Raw genomic sequence first — 21818 nt, forward strand, 5'->3', positions numbered from 1 at the left:
TTTTCCTGCTTCTAACACATCAACTTTGTGGACAAAATGTTCACTTGCTGCCTAATATATCCCACCCACTAACAGGTACCATGATGAGGAGATCATCAGTCTTATTCACTTCACCTCTCACTGCTTGTAATGTTATGATCAGTGTATTTTGGATACAGTGAAAAGAATCGCTTATAATGAATGAAACAGAAGCTGTGAGTGTAACAAAATTAAAACAAGCTTTCACTGGTGTGACTCTCAAGCAGTCGTGTCTGAAGTGCAGGAATCTTTTATCATTTCCTATTCTGCTGTTAGCTGACTCTCTGTAGCTCAAGAAGTGTTTCTGAGTGTGACACTTTGTGGCTGTGATACTTTATTATGAACAATTTAATAAGAAATACTGTTAGGCCACTAGTTTAATCACTTTTTCTGTAACTCCAACAACCTTACCAGCCTCCCATTATTCTCGCTCTCGTAAATAAAAATGTAATGTTACTGAATAACTAAAAAGCATAAAAGCCTCTGACACTGGAGACTCCTTCAAGGCAGCTAATTATATATACACTTCTCCATCAATGCTGACCAACAATATTTAACTCCATTTATGTGGTCTGTCATACAAGGCCCTGTGCAAGTTGCTGCTATGGAAACAATAATAAATTAGAATGCAGCTGGAATTACTGACCAGTCAATGGTACGGTGCTGTTTTCTGATAAATGAACAAAGAATGAACTTGCACTAGGCAAAATTGTACGTATAAAAACGTCATCTATTACTAAAACATAACTCGCTGTGATCACCGGTTCAGACCAAAACAATAATTAGCTTGTGTGGAAGCAGTAATGTTCACGGGTCACCTCGGACTGTGAGCTTGCTGTACATCTGAGAATTCATCTCTTTGTCCCTCCTGTAGCGGCGGACCTCGTCCACGGCCTCTCTCACCATGGTGACGGCCAACACAAAAGCCTGATTGACAGGAAGAACAATGAAAATCGGCGAAAGCGGCTGAAACACTGGCTTTAAAGACAGCTTGTTTGATCATTTGCTCAATGTTCGGTTTATGGTTTCGTTGCAATCAGCTGAACTCACCAGCGGCGCCCAGTAGGTGTAGAGATAGCCGATTTTCAGGGACGGTACAAACTGGGAGCAAGCCACCACCAAGAAATATAAGTTGAGGAAAAACTTGAACTGCTGGTATAGAACCTAAAATAAAGAATAGACAAGAACAAGCTAATCACATCTCATTCATTCGTTAAAACATTTGTTTTTTTTTTTGGTCCTTCCGGAGCAACAAGCGGTCTGACACGTTTTTTTACCAGTGTAACATTAAAGCTCTCTGTTCTGCTCTCTCCGTTCACTCACTGTTCTGATAGATCATGTTCTCCCTGATCAGATATAGTTGGCGACCTAGCAGCGCTTCAGACGAACAGCTCGTTGTCTCATGCAAAATTCATAGGACAAGCTGAAAATAAAGTTGCCAGCCACACTTGAATAAGACATCAGCCAGCAGTCATAACACAACAGATCGGCTGTACACGTGAACGGAAAAAGGTACGTCAGAATGCCGTTGCCTCTTCAGTTCGCAGATAGCTGCTCGTTAACCTGATTACTCATGTTCTCAGGGAAAGCTGTTCTGAGAACGATGGGTAGGGATTTCACTTTAAACAACATGCGAGGTCAGATACAAGCAAGAGCCAGAGATGAACCAATCACTTGCCCAGGACAAGCACAATTCATGTCCGGGATTTTTTTCTTCTGTCTTTTCTGCACAATGCAATCAGAAAAATAATTTAATCGACTACAACTTACGTTTCTTTTTACTTTAGTAGGAATCATCAACTCATTCATTTCCCCAAATCTGCATGAATGCATTAAACAGCTAACTAGCTTGTCATACATTATTACTTACATTAGCGACCATGTTTTCAGTCTAGTTAATTAATCATAGGTTTGGAAAGCATACTGGAGTAATGAATTTGTCATTTGTCCAGCTCTGATGAGGCGATAACCAACTTTACATGAAGTTTCTCTGGTAACAAACAATAAACAGCCCTCGCCATACTCCCTTGTGTTCCATGTGTGTTCTGCACTTACCCCCGGCACGAAGGTGAGGATGTTGTATTTCTGGTTTTTGATGGCGTTTTTGGGGTACTTCTCCTCACATTTTTCAGGGTGGCCTAGCCAGACGGTTCGAGCCTTCAGCTCCTTCTTCCTCCGGCACACGTGAGCCAGATACTCGCAGCAGCTGAGGTGAGGAAGTGAACGGGAAAAAAATGACAATGGGAAAGGGCTTTTAATATTCATCAGTAATTAATCAACTGATTTAAAAAAATAAATAAATAAAATCAGTAACGTTCGAAGAAAACTAAAAACATAGCATACACAACTAATGCCTGCATGTTTTCATTATAGCTAATGAGAGTCTCTTTAAATGTAAATGGAGTCTCTCAGGAGTGTGTAAGAGGGAAAGAGAGAAAAATAAACATAAACCTGAACTGCAATTGGATTTGGATTTAAAAAATAAATAAATTTAATTTGGATTTAAAAAATAAATTTTGTCTCAAATTTTTTTGTATGGATTTATTTTATTAGATTTATAATATTTACAATGCTGTTTATTTTTTGTGAATGAAGCTGAACTGTGACATGCTTCAGTGTCAATAAAAATGAATAAATAATTTAAATATAAAGGATAAAATAAATAAACACATCAGTTAATACTGAACATTTTGGTATCAGTATTAATATCATTCCTAATCAAAGGAATTTGAGTAATAAAATAAAAGTTCTATTATTTATTAAGATTTGTGTCACTTCCAGCATTCACTTTTTATTATTTGTTGTATTTTTTAATTCTATTATCTACATTCAAGCCTATATTTTGAGTGTGAGGAACATATGAAAAATGGAGGATACAGGACAAGCTCAGAAACCCGTGCTCCTGCTCCCACTCCCTCTGTACTGTTCTCTGATGCCAAGCACAAGCGTGTACGCTAAACTCTCGTTCCCCACTTTGAAGGTCATACAGCAAGCTTGTTGACTTTTCTACCCGTTTTACATTCCACCTGAAGTCTACACACATCACGCTGATGGAGAGGATAGCCGGGCCACTGGCGAGTGTACACAGTCATGCTGATTGGTTTGGTTGGCATTAACACAGATTACATAAACCTGGAAAAAATACAATAATATTTGTGTTGGCCTATCTGCCCTCTGTGCGCAAGTTGCCAGCACCCTGATTCATAAGAGAGATTATTTGCTCAAATAAACGTTGTTTAAATAATTGGCCCGTTTGAATAAGCAGAATCACTCTGCTTGAATTATTTGTTCGTTTCATAATCCTTTGCCTAAGCACACTGAAAATTACTGGCAAGCACCAAACTGGTCAGCTGTGTGAAATCCGATTTGTTCATTAGGGAAACAAAATCAATATGCAGCTTACAACTGAGATGCATCACCGATAAACAAATGACAAGGGAAACTAGAGTCAATCGAGCAGATGCTTTATATACAGAACACTCCAATGAGAGTTTAAAGTTAGTAATATTTCAATATAAAGCCAGACAAAAATGAGGCTCTCCGTGAGATATTTCCATGCTGTGAAGCAGACTAAGTTTTGACCTAAAATTCAGTCACGCTACTTAACCCAGGTCTCTTTTGACTGATGATGTGCAACTAGGACCCGAATGCATAACCAGCTGTGTGTGTGTGTGTGTGTGTGTGTTTCATGCACAGTTACCGGAGCATTAGAGAGATTTACAGCCAATCTCCCTCTTTAGCACACACTGATACACAAATAGGTGAGCAGATACAGCAGAGGTATTGAAATACATGTGTCAAAGTCCAAATTCATGAAATTCCTGGCTTAGAAAAGGACATGATATACATCCAACATGACTGGCCAGTGACAACACAAGACTTTGATTCAAAGTGGTTAGGTTTTGTTTCACACCAGCATTTTATATTACCATGCTACATGCTAAACATTCCGAAGGGGAAGAAAAATAAAATCTTGGACAGCCTGTGAAAACTCATTCCTGTATTGATGAGCTGCCTTCAGTTTAATCATTTACATAAAGTGAACTATGGCCTGTTACTGTGACAGTATTTTCTGATTGATCAATTCAATCTGTAGAAATACTTCTCTGAGTCCACAATTTAATGACTCATGACATGTCACATGTCCAGGAAAAAACTCTGTGTTAACTGCTTTCCTTTCATCTCCCTAAAACATGGACTATGGAACTGGACTACGTGTGAGTGCATGGTGTCTGCAATGTGGTGGTGTTCCATCCAGATAAAATGCTTACTGAGGATGGATGGATGGATGGATGGATGGATGAATGGATGGATGGATGGATGGATGGACAGATAAATGGATAGAACAGTAGGATGTATGATAGCTGGGTGGATGGATGGATAGATGGATGGAACAGTTGGACGTATGATGGATGGATGGATGGATGGATGGATGGAATAGTTGGATGTGTGATGGATGGATGGATGGATAAATGGAAGGAAGGAATAGTTGGATGTATGATGGATGGATGGATGGATGGATGGATGGATGGATGGATGGATAAATGGAAGGAAGGAATAGTTGGATGGATGATGGATGGATGGATGGATGGATGGAATAGTTGGACGTACGATGTATGGATGTATGGATGGATGGATAAAATAGATGGACAGATGGAATAATGGATAGATGGAATGGATGGATTGATTGGATGGACTGATTGGATGGATGGATGGATGGATGGATGGATAGATGGATGGATGGATAAAATAGATGGATGGATGGATGGATGGATGGATGGATGGGAATGGAATGGAATGGATGGAATGATCGAATAAATGGATGGGTGGAACGGATGGACGGACAGAATGGGTGGACTGATGGAATAGAGGGATGGGTGGAATAAACGGATGGATGAATAAATAGAAGGAAGGAATAGTTGGATGGATGATGGATGGATGGATGGATAAAATAGATGGACAGATGGAATAATGGATAGATAGAATGGATGGATGGATTGATTGGATGGATTGATTGGATGGATGGATGGATGGATGGATAGATGGATAAAATAGATGGATGGATGGGAATGGAATAGATGGAATGATCGAATAAATGGATGGGTGGAACAGATGGACGGACAGAATGGGTGGACTGATGGAATAGAGGGATGGGTGGAATAAACGGATGGATAGAATAGATAGATGGACAGAATAGACAGATGGGTAGAATGGATGGATTGATGGAATAGAGAGATTTATGGAATAGATAGATTGATAGAATAGATAGACCCGATTGAAAGAACTGAACCAAAGAAGCAGTGTATTTTGGTTTGGCAAACTTAGCCAAAGGACTATAACATCATTATTAATAAATGATTATAAATCACCAATAATTTATAAGCACCAGTTTTGATAGATAGATAGATAGATAGATAGATAGATAGATAGATAGATAGATAGATAGATAGATAGATAGATAGATAGATAGATAGATAGATAGATAGATAGATAGATAGATAGAATCTCAAGAGTGTTGAAATGTGAGGTACCTTCCACACAACACCTTCCAGCCTCCACAGAGGAACCAGCCCAAGCCATGCTGCCTCTGTCTGAGCCTGGCTCTGGGAAGCGTGTGGTAATCGCTCTCATCATTCTCAAAAGCCTCCTCAGACATCATCAGTGGCATCTCGTCAAGATTTGAGGCCTCGTCTTCGATCTGGTACCTTGAAAGGAGAAAACAGTGCTTTCTATTAAGAGACTATTTCAGTACTTCGTTGGAAAATTTGTGATGTCATAAGACAGGGTGGTGTTCAATATGCAAACAACTGGAAACTTTTAGTCACAATAGCTGTGTGCTAAGACAGACACATGACTCATTGTGGAATATTTATAGATCTGGTTGCAGGCCATTTTCATAGTCTTTGAGGTCTTAGGAAATAATAAAGAGCATATTTATTTTTATGTTATGCTTATTACTTTTATATACACAGATTACATATACAGTATATCATGGATTAGCAGACTCTTATATTTGTTTCTTCCAACAGCCAGAAAAAGAAAAAAACAACAACTTTTACATTAAAAAATTACATTAGTTGCCACCATTTATCCCACTTAAATGGACACCTGGACAAGAATAACATGGGGCTAAGCAGCACACTGGCATTTCTACTCGCCCAGTCTGCTAGCTAATGAATATATTTGGTTGCCTAATATTAGCCAAACAAATAAAAATTCTACAATTTTATCCCATAGTTGTATTTTTTGAGGACCTAACTCCAATCATTATAAGAATACAATCAGGACCTTCATTGTAGCATACACAGGAAAGCACGCTAATCCAATAGTACGTCTCCACTAGTCTGTATCTCTAATAACACACAGATCCCTTTTTATACATCACGACTTACTCTTTAATCATAAGTGCATCCTTATGAACTTCCTTCATTTTTCGCTGCATGCTCCACGAACAGGAAAAAAATACTCGATCCGAAACATCTTTGAGCTTAATACCAGAGAACTGGAAAGACCAGAAAAGACTTAGAGAAAATAAACTTTAAAAAAAGCTCAAGTGTTAATTTGAGAGCACTCTCACACGTATCTCCAGTGCTGCATGGCAGAAAGCTACAATAACACGCTGAGACGAGCCGAGTCTCCGGAGGATATCAGATTGCAGCCACACATTAGCCCAGCATCGCCTCCACTTACATCTAACTGTACAGGCCTGCTCCCAGCTGAGCATTTCAGCTGTCCATGAGTTCAACTGAAGAAGATAAATAAATACCTCATTTTTATGGTTAATCAAATATTACTCAAGATTACACTTATAGAAGCCATATTTGTGAACATTGTGATAATTATTTTTATAGCTATATTCTATGTAATACTTGCAGTTTGACCAATCACTGATCATCACTGTTCCGTAATGACCAATCACTGATCACTATTGTTCCTCAAACAACTAATCAATTATCAGAACTGCTCTCAATGACCAGCCATTGATCATACTTATTCCCTGCAACCAATCACTGATCACCATTGTTCCTCAACAACCAATCACTGATCACCATTGTTCCTCAACAACCAATCACTGATCACCATTGTTCCTCAACAACCAATCACTGATCACCATTGTTCCTCAACAACCAATCACTGATCACCATTGTTCCTCAACAACCAATCACTGATCACCATTGTTCCTCACCAACCTATCACTGATCACCATTGTTCCTCAACAACCAATCACTGATCACCATTGTTCCTCACCAACCAATCACTGATCACCATTGTTCCTCACCAACCTATCACTGATCACCATTGTTCCTTAGAACCAATCACTGATTACCATTGTTCCTCAGAACCAATCACTGAGCACCATTGTTTCTCAGACCCAATCACAAAGTACAGATGTTCCTCAGAGCCAATCAGTGAGCACCACTAATCCTCAGACCCAATCACTAAGCACCAATGTTCCTCAGAACTAATCACTGAGCACCATTGTTCCTCATCAACCAATTACTGATCATCATTGTTCCTCAACATCCAATCACTGAGCATCAATGCTCCCCAAATCCAATCACTGATCATCAATGCTCCCAAAAACCAATCACTGATCACAATTACCTCAGCTATATTTACACGTAAACAGTTTAGTAGAAGTATGGCAGAGTTAAAGCATTAGGAATCGATATAAAGATTAACGAAAAAACAATAATGTATGGTGTATTCAGAAAAAAAATGGAAAAAAAATGAAGTTTTTTATTGGTTAATTATAAGCACAGTTAACTGTAAAATATGGAAAACTAGATGTAAAATGATTATTAACCAATGCCATATTTCTGCAGACACAGTTTATAAACAGGTGTTATGTGAATTAAGAAGACAAAAAAATAATGGATAAAAAGAATAGAAATAAATTTCCTTGGCATCTCATAAATATATGAAATATAATGGGGTTTTTTTTTTTGTTTTTTGAGGTGAGATTTTGTTCTCTTCGTTATATTCCTGGGTGAATGTAAGTATACCTGACCATTATTGAGAGATGTTTTTGTAAGTATTTTCGAATGTCTTTTGTCTGAATTTACCACGTATCACTGTGTAAGTGAAAGAAAGTATCTGTAAAATGTCCTATTTTCTTCAATAAAATTTTAGCTCTGTAAAAGAGGTAGTAGTGATGACTGTAATATAGATCCTTAACGAAAAATGAATTGAATTTTGAAAGTGAATTTTTAAGCAATATTGGAGCTGTATATTATTTTTGAAAATGTCATAAAACATGTAAGATGTTTAAACAAATAAACACAGCGTTTTATTTGCATCTGTTTTGCATAGTATCGGAGTGTGACACACTGACAGCTGACTGTAAGCTAGTAAAAACACTTAGCTTAGCCTGCTAGCTCCAAACCCCGGAACCGCATCAATTAACACACTTCAGAGGTGATAAAATGACAACTTAAACAAATGAAGACTCAATTGTACATTTTAAGAAGGCGTTTCTAACAGAATAATAGCCGATTTCTAACCTGAGTGGTCTGCCAGCATTGTAATAAAGGTGTCTCTTGGAATTGTTTCGCATAGGATTCAGTGGGATGCTGTCAGCCATCTTGGCTGCAATGTGTACGAAATGACGTCACTCCCAAGCGCCACTCCTGCGTTCTTCTTGTCTCGTACTGCGTACTACCGTACTACATAGTATGAAAGGATAGTACTCATCAATTTCAAAGGGCGTGCTATTTGAGCATACTATTTAGTACCGAAGTATTCAGTGTTGAACGTGGGCAAAGAAAATATGCTGTTAAGGCTGCTAAAGTGACTCGCGTGAAAATAACATACTGATATAATAAATAATAAAATAATATTAAAAGATAATATAAAAGATATTTCATCATCTGGAATATACTTTATGGCCAGGATATTACATCAGTATAGATAATCTAATCTAATAGTAGTAGTAGTAGTAATAATAATAATAATAATAATAATAATAATAATAATAATAATAATGCCAGTGTCACTGAGCTATTTGAATTTTTAAAATTTTGTTAACATTTGATTAATGAAATGAAATAGACTTTATTTGTCTCATGTACATTACAGCACAGTGAAATTTTTCCTTCGCATATCCCATCCTTGGAGGTTGGGGTCAGAGCGCAGGGTCAGCCATGATACAGCACCCCTGGAACGGACAGGGTTAAGGGCCTTAGTTTTTGCATATCCCAGCTTATTAGAGCGCAGGGTTAAAGTAAAATTTCGTTGTAGTATACTCTTTTCTTTTAGATACAGGCTATAACCTTAAATATTGCCTTAAATGTTAAGTATTATAAACCTCCTTACAAAGAGTGCTAATACTTCTGGACTTGACTGTGTAGTCCTGAAGCATTATTATTGTTTGGAAGTAACTCTATTGATTTGACATCCATGCCTGATTTGGCATCATATCTAGGACAGATAAATGTGATTTTTAATATTGGCTAGTCAATGGTAACGCTTAATTTTATGTAGACTGACAACTGACATCCTTCATTCAAGGGTTTCAATCATTCTGGACATTCAGAACTCATCATCATCATCCTGTGTGCATATATTTTCTTAAAAGAAGGAGCATCTTCAGTAACTGCTTCATCTGGGTCAGGGTCATGGTAGAGTTAGAGCTTATTCCAGGAACACTGAGGGAGAGAACACAAATCCATTGCGGCCTAGCATGCACACACCCATTAGTATAATTTATAACACCCAAGAATAAATCCAGTTAAATGAGCAGATTTCAGATTTCACCTCATCATGTAAAAATACTGTAGATGCAGTGAATAACAGTGTGCCTTTGTCGATCTTGTCATATGTCCTATCAAAATATAAAAACAATGTCTCATTTCATGCACTTGAGGACAGTGTAAATACTGTGAAGTCTTATTGAAACCTGTGCCATTGTGTGAGTCAACCCCTTGACATTTTCCCCTCCTACATGGATTAAAATGTAAATGTCAGCGCAAAATATGACTAAGATTGTGTCACTAATTAATGCCAAAATTGACCAAGCAAAACAAGATGCAATGTTTCTGCGAAAGGTTTAGATTTTTATCATTTTATCAATAGAACTAGCTTTGTCCCCAGAAATTTGGCCATAAAGGTGCTGGATGTATTTCATGACAACACAGTTAAATGCCAAAAACCGAGTTAATCTCTGATTGTACTTGTTGTGATCCTTATATAAGTGTGAAAACCTGGGAAAACCTTTCACATAGTGACATTTTCTAATATTCTTGAAAACTACAGGCCTGAACTGATATTGTTGTGAATAGTTTTTCACAGCTTAATCAGAAATATGATCACATATAAAATAGCAATTTATAGTCTGGCCAACCCCAAAAGATAGAATGACTTAATTCCATGTAGAGATTTTACTATGACAAGGTAGCACAGATATTTGCCTGTGCTAACTGCCTGTGCTAACTGCTATTTCACTGCTATTTCACTATCGCACATCGCTGTCTAACAACTTGATCAAAATGTGACATTTACTGTGTGAGGAAATCACATGTAGCTAGCAAGGTTTTAGACACCTTTTGACAACCCCTTATCCAACATAATCTTTGTACAATCTTTGTAACCCAACATTCCATGGGCTTTCCTAGACCACCACTGATTGCACTAATTGCAATGCAAAACAAATCACTGGAAATTATTTTAATATTTCAGGCATAGACACTAAATGACAGTAGTAAAAAAAAAAGGTACAATCGACTAAACACTGGGGAACATATGCATGCTGTAGTTACTTGTTCTAATTGTATGCAGAAACAATAAGCTACAGAAGCAGCAGCATGATGCCATATAAGTTAAACCCATTGCATTTTATTCTCTGTGAAAAAAAACATCATAGAGAAATGGCAATACAAATTCCTTATAATAAATACAAAGGATTAATCTATATGTATACAGTTAAGTCTTTTTATTTTTGATTATTTGTCAAAATTGCAACTAGAGAATATATCTTTAAGAATATTCTACTTCATGGCAATGACACTAGTGGGCAATTTTATAACAGCAAACTGATAACTTTATCAAAAACATCTCAGCTTTACATCGAAGTCATTTCTTTATCCTGATAAAACCAACGAGTATCATTAACTTGGAGGGTATACTGAACACAGCTTTAGTTTCAGTGGTAATTAGTTCAATAAAAATCACTTCATTTTGCTTATGAATGCTGGTGACTGATTGTCCACATATGGTACCATACTTCCGCTGTGTTATAGTTATTTGTTTTGTCTGGCTTTTATGGAGTTATTTGTTATGTCTGGCTTTTTTGTCTTGTTTTGTTTTGTCTGGCTTTAAACATATCAGAACGAAAAAGAACTAAACCAGTCAATAGAAATAGGTAACAATGTAAATTTATATACAGTTGAATGTCATCAGGTACATACTGCAGCATCTGTTATTCTCCATGTGTCTTTTTGCATACGGGATTAGTTCCACTCTCTCTCGTGTGTTTAATTAATTCTAATCTCTTTATTGTCATCAATCAACATGGAGAAGTGCCGTCCAGGTGCAAGGTCTACGCTTGTTTTCCCCAGGGCTCGGATTGATGAGCTGTTTCCGCTGCCTGTCTTGTCCATGGCTACAGTAGGAAGTTGAGGTACCCCTCCATTCTGAATGACAGAAATTTCATTGTTCTTCATGGATAAGCCATTGCTGATGGCAACAGCATATCGACTCCAAAAGTTCTGATCCATGTTCATAGCCCTTGCTGCAAGGTCCTTCTGAAATACCTCATTGAACTTGAGAGCCTCGGCACCTAGAAGAGCCAGCGGGTTGTCCACAGACAAGCGCCTACCTCTCCGTGCAGGTATGTTATTCCACATGTGAGTGCCCATGTGTACCTGCAGGAAGGGAAATCAAGGAGAAAAGTCATCATGGATTAGTATACTCACAGAGCATATATTGTATGATTGCTCCTGCTTCCTCTCCTCACACAGAACACTTCCTTTTCTCACTAATTGTGAATCTGTGTGCTGATTAATCAACATACCTTGAGATTACCCTTTGTTGTGAAGGCTCGGCCACATATGGAGCAAGCAAAAGGTTTTTCACCAGTATGTGTGCGCTCATGGATTTGTAGGGCGCTTGCTGAAGAGAAGTTTTTCCCACATACATTACAGTTGTGCTGTTTAGGGGTCCTACGTGGTGGTGGGCTTCCAAACAGTGAAGTCATCCCTGGGATTATTGCTTCAGATGGCGTAGATGAAGACTGAATAGATCCATATACAGGATAAGGGGCTTCTTTAGGTGTGTATGGCCTATTGCAACTTTCCATCTCCATCTTAACTGGGACCCGTATGCTAGCATCCATATCACTGGACCTCTGGCTTACTCCTGAGAAAACAATGACAAACCATTAGTGTGACAAAGATATGACAAAACAATTGTAGAGAAGGTAGTAGATAGGTCAAAAATGGTTATGTGTTAGCTAAAATCTTGCCAGAAATTTCCCAACATCCCTTGAATGTGTATGCATTAATGCGCCACAAATTATCAAATAATTAGCATTATCTTACCATGCTCCACAATTGAAGAGTTCCTGATCTGATCGTACACTGCTCCATTTAATGCATTTGGGACTGGGGAAACAGATGTTTCACATTTAACTGTAGCTGCTCGCTCCTGCTTATCAAAGGTAAGATTGAGTGAAATCGGAACATCCTGTAGACCCTCAGGCTGACATTTTGTTGGTTTCGGTGGTGGTGGATGAATGATGTTGGCTGATTCTGGCATGAAAGTACTCTGATTCTCTATATTTCCCATGGATGGAGAACCATTATCTGGATGGTTGTCAAAAATGCCACTCATTACCATCTTGTGTTCAGTAAATTGGTTAAGACTAACTGTCGAGTCACTATCTAATGTTCTAACATCAGACACATCATGAGGTAATGGTGAAATCGGTGCTGAGCTACTGTCCGATAAGTTATTATGAGGGTTTTCACCATTTTCTGAAATATCTTCCTCTTCATATGAAATATCATCAAGACCGTCATCATCATAATCATTCACACTGTCAAAACTCTTCTCTTCCAGAATCAATTCATTGTTTTTTTCCTGGTTAGTATCTGTTGAGAAAGTTTGGAGGTTATTGGGAATCTGGCCCCCCATGTGCATGCGAATGTGCTGCTGTAACACAACAGCATTTGTGAACTTCTTCTGACAAATTGGGCAGGAGTGCTGAACCTGAAGTGGAGGCTTTGCACGGTGGACGCCAAAGTGAGTCTTCAGGTTGCCTTTAGTAGTGAAGGCACGGCCACACACCTTACATTTGAAGGGCCTCTCACCAGTGTGAATTCGATAATGCATCTTAAGTGCACTCTGACAGCTGAGCACTCGGTGGCAGATCACACATTGATTAGGGTCCATCATCTTTTTGTCAATGTTCTCCACAAGTTGCTGAAGCTTTGATGTTTCAGATGTCTGCATAGATTCTTGGACTCCACTGAATGGAAACCTGGCTTTAACATGCTCTGAGATTTGAGAAGGAGTTGAAGATTTCATCACTGGGTTAATCACGTCAGTGGACTCTGGTGTATTTGATCTAATGGGTGTTTCTGTTGATGGATATTTTGAAAGAATGTTGTGACTTGCAGAGATGAAATTTTCAGTTGGATCAGTCACACAGTTTGTGGGAAGGTAAATTTCATCAGCTTTCGAAACTGTTGTCGTCCCTTCATCTTTGTTTAACTGGATGCATGTGGTCATCTTAGGTGTATGTAATTGGTTGTCAGACTGTATAGGAAAATCTTTTTCAGTACTAGTGACAGTTGGAGACAATGGTGTATTTTCATTTCTAGCTAGTAAGGACCTTGGTGGAGATCTTCCTGTGGGTGCGTTACTGAAGGGATCACTGTTTTCCACACTTGTTACTGTTGGGGGTAGCTGCAGACCCAATCTAGGAGTTAATGTCTGCAGAATAGGTTTGCTGTCTAACCATGTTGACCCCGTTTTCTCTGGAGGAAAAGACATCCCATAGGGAATACCAGAGCTTGTTGGAATATTATCAAGGTATTCTGGTACTGGGTATGGATTCATTTGTACATGAGGGTATTTGTCTTTGTGCCTTTGGAAGTGAACTTTCAGGTTTCCTTTAGTTGAGAAACGGTTGCCACATATGTTACATTTGAAGGGCCTCTCGCCTGTGTGAGATCGCAGGTGGATCTGCAAGGCACTGTCACTGCCAAATACCTTGGCACAGAACCTGCATTTGTGTTTGAAAAAGGGGTCCTCAGAGCTGGGCTTGGTTTCAAATATAGAGGCATTGGGAATTTTAACTTTGCGATGCTTTATCATAGAAGCAAGTGGTTCTAGTGCATTGGTAGTTGCTGCAATGCTGGCAAGTGGGTTTGGGAAGATGACTCCACTAGGAGGGCTTTGAGGTAGCAGTGGTAAGTTGGCAGAAGTGTTGATAGCATTGCTCTGGCTTATTGAATGGGGACGAGAAGAGTTCAGAGGCTGGGTATGACTAGCACTAGAGAGAGCACCATTGCAGGACGGCAATAAAGTAGACACACCGGTATATGTAGATAGCGGAGCATTTGGATTTGCTAATGAAATGGGTGTACTGTCATTTTCTCTGGGATTGGATTGTTCATTATGTGGCTGTGACACCCGAAATGACGGGCCTTCCAGCCTGGATGCCTGGGAAACTGACGCTTGTCCATTCACTGTGGAAGGCATGACTCCAGATAATGGAAGTACAGGAGGAGGGGCCATGCCCTGGAAATGGTAAGTGCAAGAGACAGAGGGAAATGCCTTTGATGCTGGGTTCAACGCTGCTTGTGTTGGTTGCCTGTTCATCACAGCGACCTGATTGCGGATCTGCTCAATGAGTTGCAGCTGGTGGACCTGCTGCTGCTGTAAAGCCATTAGCTGTTCCAAAATCATAGGTATTGCCACTGAGCTCGCCTTACCTCCAGATCCATCACCTTGGATACTTTGGGAAAACTGTGCAACTGCCACCCTGGTACTATGGAGGATCTCCAAGGTAACATTTGTGCTGGGAATGCCATAGTTTGTGCTTAGACACGATAAAGGTAGAGGAATGGTGCTTTCACTCAAGTCTGGTGGAAGAGGGCTGGGGTTTGATATTTTATCCACAGGTGCGGTAGTATCCATAGGGTCATCTGCTCCAACTGCATAATTTTCTTCAGGAAGACTGACATTTTCTTCTCCCTTCTCAGGCAACTCAGACTCAGGTTCCATGTTCTCAGTTTCAGCTGGGTCACTATGAGCACTTAAGAAGGATTCCGTAGGAGATCCCTGAGGGGAAGGAAATCTTTCATTCTCCTGTACAATGAGCACAGAAGGCTCCTCAGTGCACTTATTCTGGTGCTCCAGCAACTCTGACCAGTTGAAAAATTCAGCACAACATGTCTTACAGACAAGAGTCTCCTCATTTCCACTGCGGCTCTCGCTGCCGCTCTCCTCACTGCCACCTTTACTCAAGAGCACTGTTGAGAAGAACCACAGAGAAACAAAATATGTGTGAATACAAATGCACAAGCTGACGAATACTTTACAGCTTTCTCTGCTGGATGAACAGTAAATATATTTAATCAGACAGTGGCCTAATTTAGCTAAAGATATATCTAATCAATTTACCAATTACAGAGGCTCACGTTCTATATTGTCATACTTCCAAGACCAAGCCGATAATTTTCTGTGCACAATCCATCAAATTAGACGACTTGTTTATTGAATGAAATTCTATAGTAACTATTGATTTCCAATGTTTTCAAACAATTCACATCCGGCCTGTCAGTCCAGAGCAAATTGAGACTTTGATTGACTAATTGTGATTTTCCATTGCCAGCATACTCTCACTTTTCTGGGATAATTTAAGACCTACTTTTTCCCCTCTTCTTGACATTACTGAGCTACACATACCCTCCTCAGTGTCTGGATTGGATAACCTTGACCATTTTGTTGTTTGAGCAAACACTGAGCGAAACACTGAATAAGTCATTTACCCTAGCAGCACTATTCAACAGAAATATCAAGGTCTATTTAGATAAAGTCCTACAGTCCCCAAAATAAACACACCAAACTATACGATTCCTTGTCCGAGTGTCCTGTGAAGATACATACTTTCAGTTAGTTTGTCAGCTAATGCTTTAAAAGTTATATAAGTTTGTGCCTATCAGTCAATTTATATTCCCTTACAGTTTACTATTTTCATGTTTCCATGTGACAAATACATACTACAGCTATAGAAAATGTGAAACAATTAGGTGTAATTGCTAAATGCTAAACTATAGAATTTAAATTGAACTGGTGTTGGTTGATTAAAAAATGAGCATAATCAAAAAGGATTCCTCAGGCATATCAAAAGATTACACAAATTGTTAAAATGCCATTACAATAAACCAACTTAATAATAGATTTCTAAAAAAAAAAAAATTAAATTAAAAAATTTAAAAAAATAAAAAGATATTGTTGACTGTTATTTAGAAATAAAGCTAAGAGTAAAGGATTCCTAAGGCAAATAAAAATATCACGATGCCCTAATATCACATCAAATGTATAAGTTAGTCACCTGTTTCATTCAACATTTAAAAAATAAAATAATTAATTAATTGAAATAAACGATAATTACAAATGAATAGTTAACAATTGATGGTTAATACTTTCACATTTAAGTGAAAAAGCAAATAAAATAACACCAATCCAAGACTACCATGATTTTTGTACCAGAATTTACACACTTAGGCCTAAAATAATGGGGCAATCACGAATTTGGTAATTACACTATAGGCAATAAACGATTTCGCGACAAATAATCTTCATAGTTACATTCTCAGTTTTCCAAGCTGGCGCTATGAATAAAATAACTAGACGGATTTTTCTCCATGCAGCCTGTATTGTGATCCTTCTTCACTCACACACGGAGCAGTTACAGTGTGGGTCAGTGGCTCATCTCATTTCATTAAGCGTGTGGGTGGTCCTGCACAAGTCCCTCACACACACACACACACACACACACATACACACACACACACAGGAAGGTGAGAGCGCATTGAAGAGGGCTGAGAGAGTGCAGATCAAATGAAGCACCCCATTAGCGAATGAAACACACCAACACTTCAGCCGTCCAAATCGAGTGCACAACGACTACACTTACTGTAGCCTACTCAGTTGTGTGTGCACTTCATTTACATAGGCCTACACTAACGATAATTACATGAGCTTCACCATTTCTCAACCCCTTCTCAATAAGCATGAAGATAAATAGGATCCAGAAATCTACATTTAACATTTTTAAACCAAACTGAACTAAATTAAATGTATTCACAGACAAAAGCGTGCCCTCCAGCAGAACTACTACTCTGAAACATCACTTCATTATAATACTCACGATTATAACAAAGGTCAAAATCCAGAATTTTTTTGGGAACAATATTATAACCTATACGGTTTAATTTAAGTGTGTATATACTGCTATAGTTATATTCTATAAGCAGTGAGATATGAATTATCTCAGATAAAAAAAAAAATTGCCATATAAAACGCACCAAACATTTCAAACCACTTTCTGAAAGTTTTAGGCCTGAACTCGGAGAAAGTGTGTTCTTTAAAATAGGGACAAAAAAACAAAGTAAACATATTTCGAATAATTAAGATACTTTGAGTAATGAATTACTTCTCTAATGAATGAAGTGGATCGTTTCGTTAATATGGAGTAAAGCAATGCTTTTACGCGTCTGAATAAAGGCGCAAAATTCAGTGTAAACCCAGCTGCTTTATATGAAAAACGTTAGGAGGTATAAAATTCATTAGATCCTATTTTTTTAAGTACTAGTAGTGTGAAAGAATTATGTTAGAAATATTTTAAAATCGCGATTGAATATAAAGTAACAAGTTGCGTTAATAGTTTGATTGCTAGTTTATCAAAAGGAAATCTTTCATTTAGCGTAATTAAATCTATTTCACCACGCTTGACTATTATTATTATTTTCTGTGTTATTACTGTTTTCCTAATTTATTAAAAAATATTTAAATAATAATAATAATAATGATAATAATAATAATAATAATAATAATAATAATAATAATAATAATAATAATAATAATTATTATTATTATTATTATTATTATTATTATTATTATTATGTTGAAAAATGCAAATTGATAAACACCCTTATGGTTAAAGTAGCTCAAACTGAGCAAACTGACTCGCTTTTGGAAAAAATGGGCAAAGCACACACACACACACACACATTGTTAACGTGATAAACTGTTCACAGCTCTAGATTTTGCGTTCTAGATTCAAGCCAAAACACCGACAATATAAAAGCTTTAGCTTTTTCTTGGATTTCATAAAGCATAATTTCATCAAAGTTATGATTATGTTTTAATACTTCGCATATACTTCGTTGTCAGACTCTCTTCAATCCTTTCTTAAATACTACAAAACTGCATTAAAAGTTCAAACATAGCGTTATTCATAAGTCATTTTTGAAACTGAAAACTTATCTCGTCACACTTACTACAATAAACAAAGTCGCAAAACTGCAGCCATATACTAAGAGCATACTGTAGTGTATTAAGTGTAAAGTGAGTGGCACATGTCCCTACATCTCCTTGTATTCCCCCGGTGCTGGTGCGTACCGCTATCTGCGCCTCTCCCGCGCTGCTCCATCTCCTCTACCGCGGTAACGTGCTGAGGCTTGGCCTGCTTGCGCCGGGACATCCTGTATGGTTTTTGCGCCCGCGCATCGGTGGAGATCGTGACGCGTGTGGACAGACGCGCGGCGGCGGCTCGGCGGACGTTCAGGGTTGTGGGACGTTAGACGGTGTCAGCGTTGCGCGGCTTGCGCATGGCGGAGGTCTGCTGATGATACAGGCTCGCGCATCAGGAGTAAAAGCCGGCCTGCGCGCGCGCGCTGGGATTGGCTGCTGTCCAGGCGGGCCGCGCGGGATATGCAAATGAAGCACGGACTTTGGATAATTAGCCGCCGCTGCCGCTGCTCTCTGTGCGCGAGACACGGCACGACCGACAGAAAACACAGGACCCCAGCAGGGTTGCCAGATTGAAGTGAGGGTTCCATCGGGGTTGCCAGATAGGTTCACTTTTTAGCATTCATCCAATTTATCACCAAGTCAAACTCCAACTACAGTTTCAAACAGCCTCAAACTGAACTTTACTTATCTTTATTTATTTTATTTTTTTTACATGACTTTAAAGTGATTTATTTTCACAGGTGATTTTAGACAAGATTTATTTGCCTCTGTTTTTTGCACAATTTGTTTTTGATTTGTTTACCTGTTTGATTTTTCACATCTATATTTTTGTTAACGTGATCGTAGGTGATATTAATCATATCATATAACTGATATGATGATAATGATAATGAAAAACACATGATTGCATGTAATTATTGAGAATTGTTAAAGCTTTTTTACAATATTATTCATATAAAATCATGTGAAAAACACACGATCGCATGTGATTACGTGTGATTTGTTAAAACCTTTTACAATAGTTATTCATATAAAATCATGTGAAAAACATATGATCACATGTGAAATGTATGTGAATGGATTTCATGCACGGGAAAGAAGGGTAGTGAATGTGATGGAATAATGTAATACATAGGCACAGTCTGGTTGTTTGTTTACATTCTATGAGATGTTTTCAGAGAAGTTTATTTCCCACAATATTATTATTCTCATTCTCACCTGTTGCCATTTGATCTTGCCTGGTTCAGAGTAGAGTTGATCTTGCCTGTAGCTCAGTACGTCCCCCAGGGATCAGTTCTTGGCCCTTTTCTGTTCAGTATTTCCCAGTTATTGAGTTGTTATTGAGTATTGAGCACTATACAGCATTGCAATGACAGTGCTCTGTGTTGTGTTGAACATATGGAGATACCACCTGCTATGTACTATAATTTACGTCAGAAATATTCAGAATAGGCACTAATTTTCTAAATTGTACTGTTACTAAAAGATACGACAAAGTCAGTGATCGTAAATCTTTAATGATCTGACAGACAGTACAATTGATTGATTGATGAGTATTATTAAACTAATCTTTGTCAAATCTATTCATTATTATTGATAAAGATTTTAATTAATAATCATAACTTAACTTAAAATAACAACTTTGATTGTGCTAGGAAAATTACACAAGTTTTACCTGGAGATAAAGTTAGGTAGGGCAATGTTAATAGTAGTTTTAGGCATTGTTAGGTAAAAGTAGTATACCTAAGTAGCTACCAGCTGCTAGCAAGCCTTTTTTTTTTAACCTGTGCTACTTTCTTTGTAATGTTTTGTTTCTATATGTTATGTAGGAGTCTTTAAAGCCCAATATTGTTTTTCGAATTGTTCAAGTCTTATTTGGTTTCTTATTGTATAAACTCTCATTAAAAGTTCTTACAGTGTAAAATGAAATTTGATTTTTTTTTCATGGTCTGAAATAATTTATTGCTTTAATAAACATGTTAAGATCTTTCAAATCTTTTTCAATTGTTTTTAAGGTTGTTTTAATATCTTAAATCAAAATAATAAAAAAATAAAATAATTAATTAACGTGATTATTATTATTATTATTATTATTATTATTAATAATAATAATAATAATAATAATAATAATAATAATATCTAAACAGAGCAGTATTGTGCTGTTTTCCACATGCAATCCTGTAAGCAATAATCTACAGTATGATATTGTCTTTACAAACAATGGAATGAAGTTTACACTGTAAAGTAACAATATTAATTGCTGCTGCCAGGAAGTTTATTTTATTTATTAATGTTCTTGCTCCATCTTTTCTGTCTGAGCTCCTCCATTGCCACACCCCTGTGCATCTCTCAGCTCCTACTTATCTCTCTGTTTAGAAAGGAGGCATCATTTTTAAACCTTTCAGTGCCTTATTACCTAAAATTTGAAACACACTATTTCAACCTTCCCAGGACTGCTCATTTAACATCTTAACAGTAACAGAGAAGCTTTCTCTTGTAGTTAATTTTCAGTTTGTTTTTATTTAATTTATTTATTTTATTTTATTTTTACATTTTTGAATGTTTTGTTAGTCTTGACAAAAACAATGAAAACATGAGCTCTTAGTGTCTGTATAACATAGCTTCCTTTATAATGTGATTCACTGATCTGAGGCACTTAATAAATGGAATAATAATAATAATAATAATAATAATAATAATAATAATAATAATAATAATATGGTTAAAAATATTATTATTATTATTATTATTATTATTATTATTATTATTATTATTATTATTATCATCAACATGTGATTAACCTAAGAAATCAACATAATTGATGAACATGTGATAACCTCTAGTAAAAACTGCTAGAAGTGGATTTTGGAGGTTTTACACAAATAATGACCTTTTTATTTTTCCACATTTTTCTGAGACAGAATCCGTCATGTTCATATTTCACATAAAGGACATTTGTTTTTTTTCCACATATTATCTAAACGAAGTGCGTGTACTTGATTTCACGTCAAATTTCAGGACATAATACACCTTGTGCATTTTCCCCCTCCTGTGACCACACGTGAACTCACAAGTGCGATATATAGAATATATCAAATCTTACTTCTATCGCACACAAATTACCTGGGAGAATGAATTGCACCTCTGCAGGTGGCTGCTGAAGACGTGTCTCAAAAACTAAAGGCACTACTGATCGCTGTGAAAGTTGCATCTCGCCAATCCATATAATAATGATTATCAGAACACAATTTTCTAATCTTCAGGTCTTTTTCGTTTTACTAAACTTACTTGAGAGTTCCATGCTCATGCAAATG

The 21818-nt window shown here is 37.4% G+C and overlaps 2 protein-coding genes across 4 annotated transcripts in view; both read right to left on the minus strand.

The window, feature by feature from the left end:
- The window catches only part of atp9b (ATPase phospholipid transporting 9B), a 43400-nt gene extending 34741 nt beyond the window's left edge, over positions 1–8659 (minus strand). For 2 of the 3 annotated variants that reach the window (XM_058377812.1, XM_058377810.1), the window contains exons 1-5: positions 8523–8659; positions 5550–5723; positions 2074–2224; positions 1069–1182; positions 837–945 (exon numbers count right to left, since the gene is read on the minus strand). In XM_058377812.1, the coding sequence (XP_058233795.1) occupies positions 837–945; positions 1069–1182; positions 2074–2224; positions 5550–5723; positions 8523–8602 (628 nt within the window). In that variant the 5' untranslated portion in view covers positions 8603–8659. Of the gene's footprint in view, positions 1–836; positions 946–1068; positions 1183–2073; positions 2225–5549; positions 5724–6410; positions 6521–8522 lie in introns of all 3 variants that reach the window. The other variant, XM_058377811.1, reaches the window with a different exon arrangement.
- Positions 8660–10810: 2151 nt separating this feature from the next.
- Positions 10811–19020, minus strand: sall3b (spalt-like transcription factor 3b). The gene is made up of 4 exons (XM_058377444.1): positions 18652–19020; positions 12555–15494; positions 12029–12372; positions 10811–11879 (listed from the first exon to the last, which is right to left on the minus strand). The coding sequence occupies exons 1-4, from the start codon at positions 18731–18733 to the stop codon at positions 11490–11492; spliced, it is 3756 nt and encodes a 1251-aa protein (XP_058233427.1). The 5' UTR covers positions 18734–19020; the 3' UTR covers positions 10811–11489.
- Between the last annotated feature and the right edge of the window lie 2798 nt (positions 19021–21818).

This window comes from Hemibagrus wyckioides, linkage group LG24 (assembly GCF_019097595.1).
Source record: "Hemibagrus wyckioides isolate EC202008001 linkage group LG24, SWU_Hwy_1.0, whole genome shotgun sequence".
Taxonomy (NCBI): Eukaryota; Metazoa; Chordata; class Actinopteri; order Siluriformes; family Bagridae; genus Hemibagrus; species Hemibagrus wyckioides.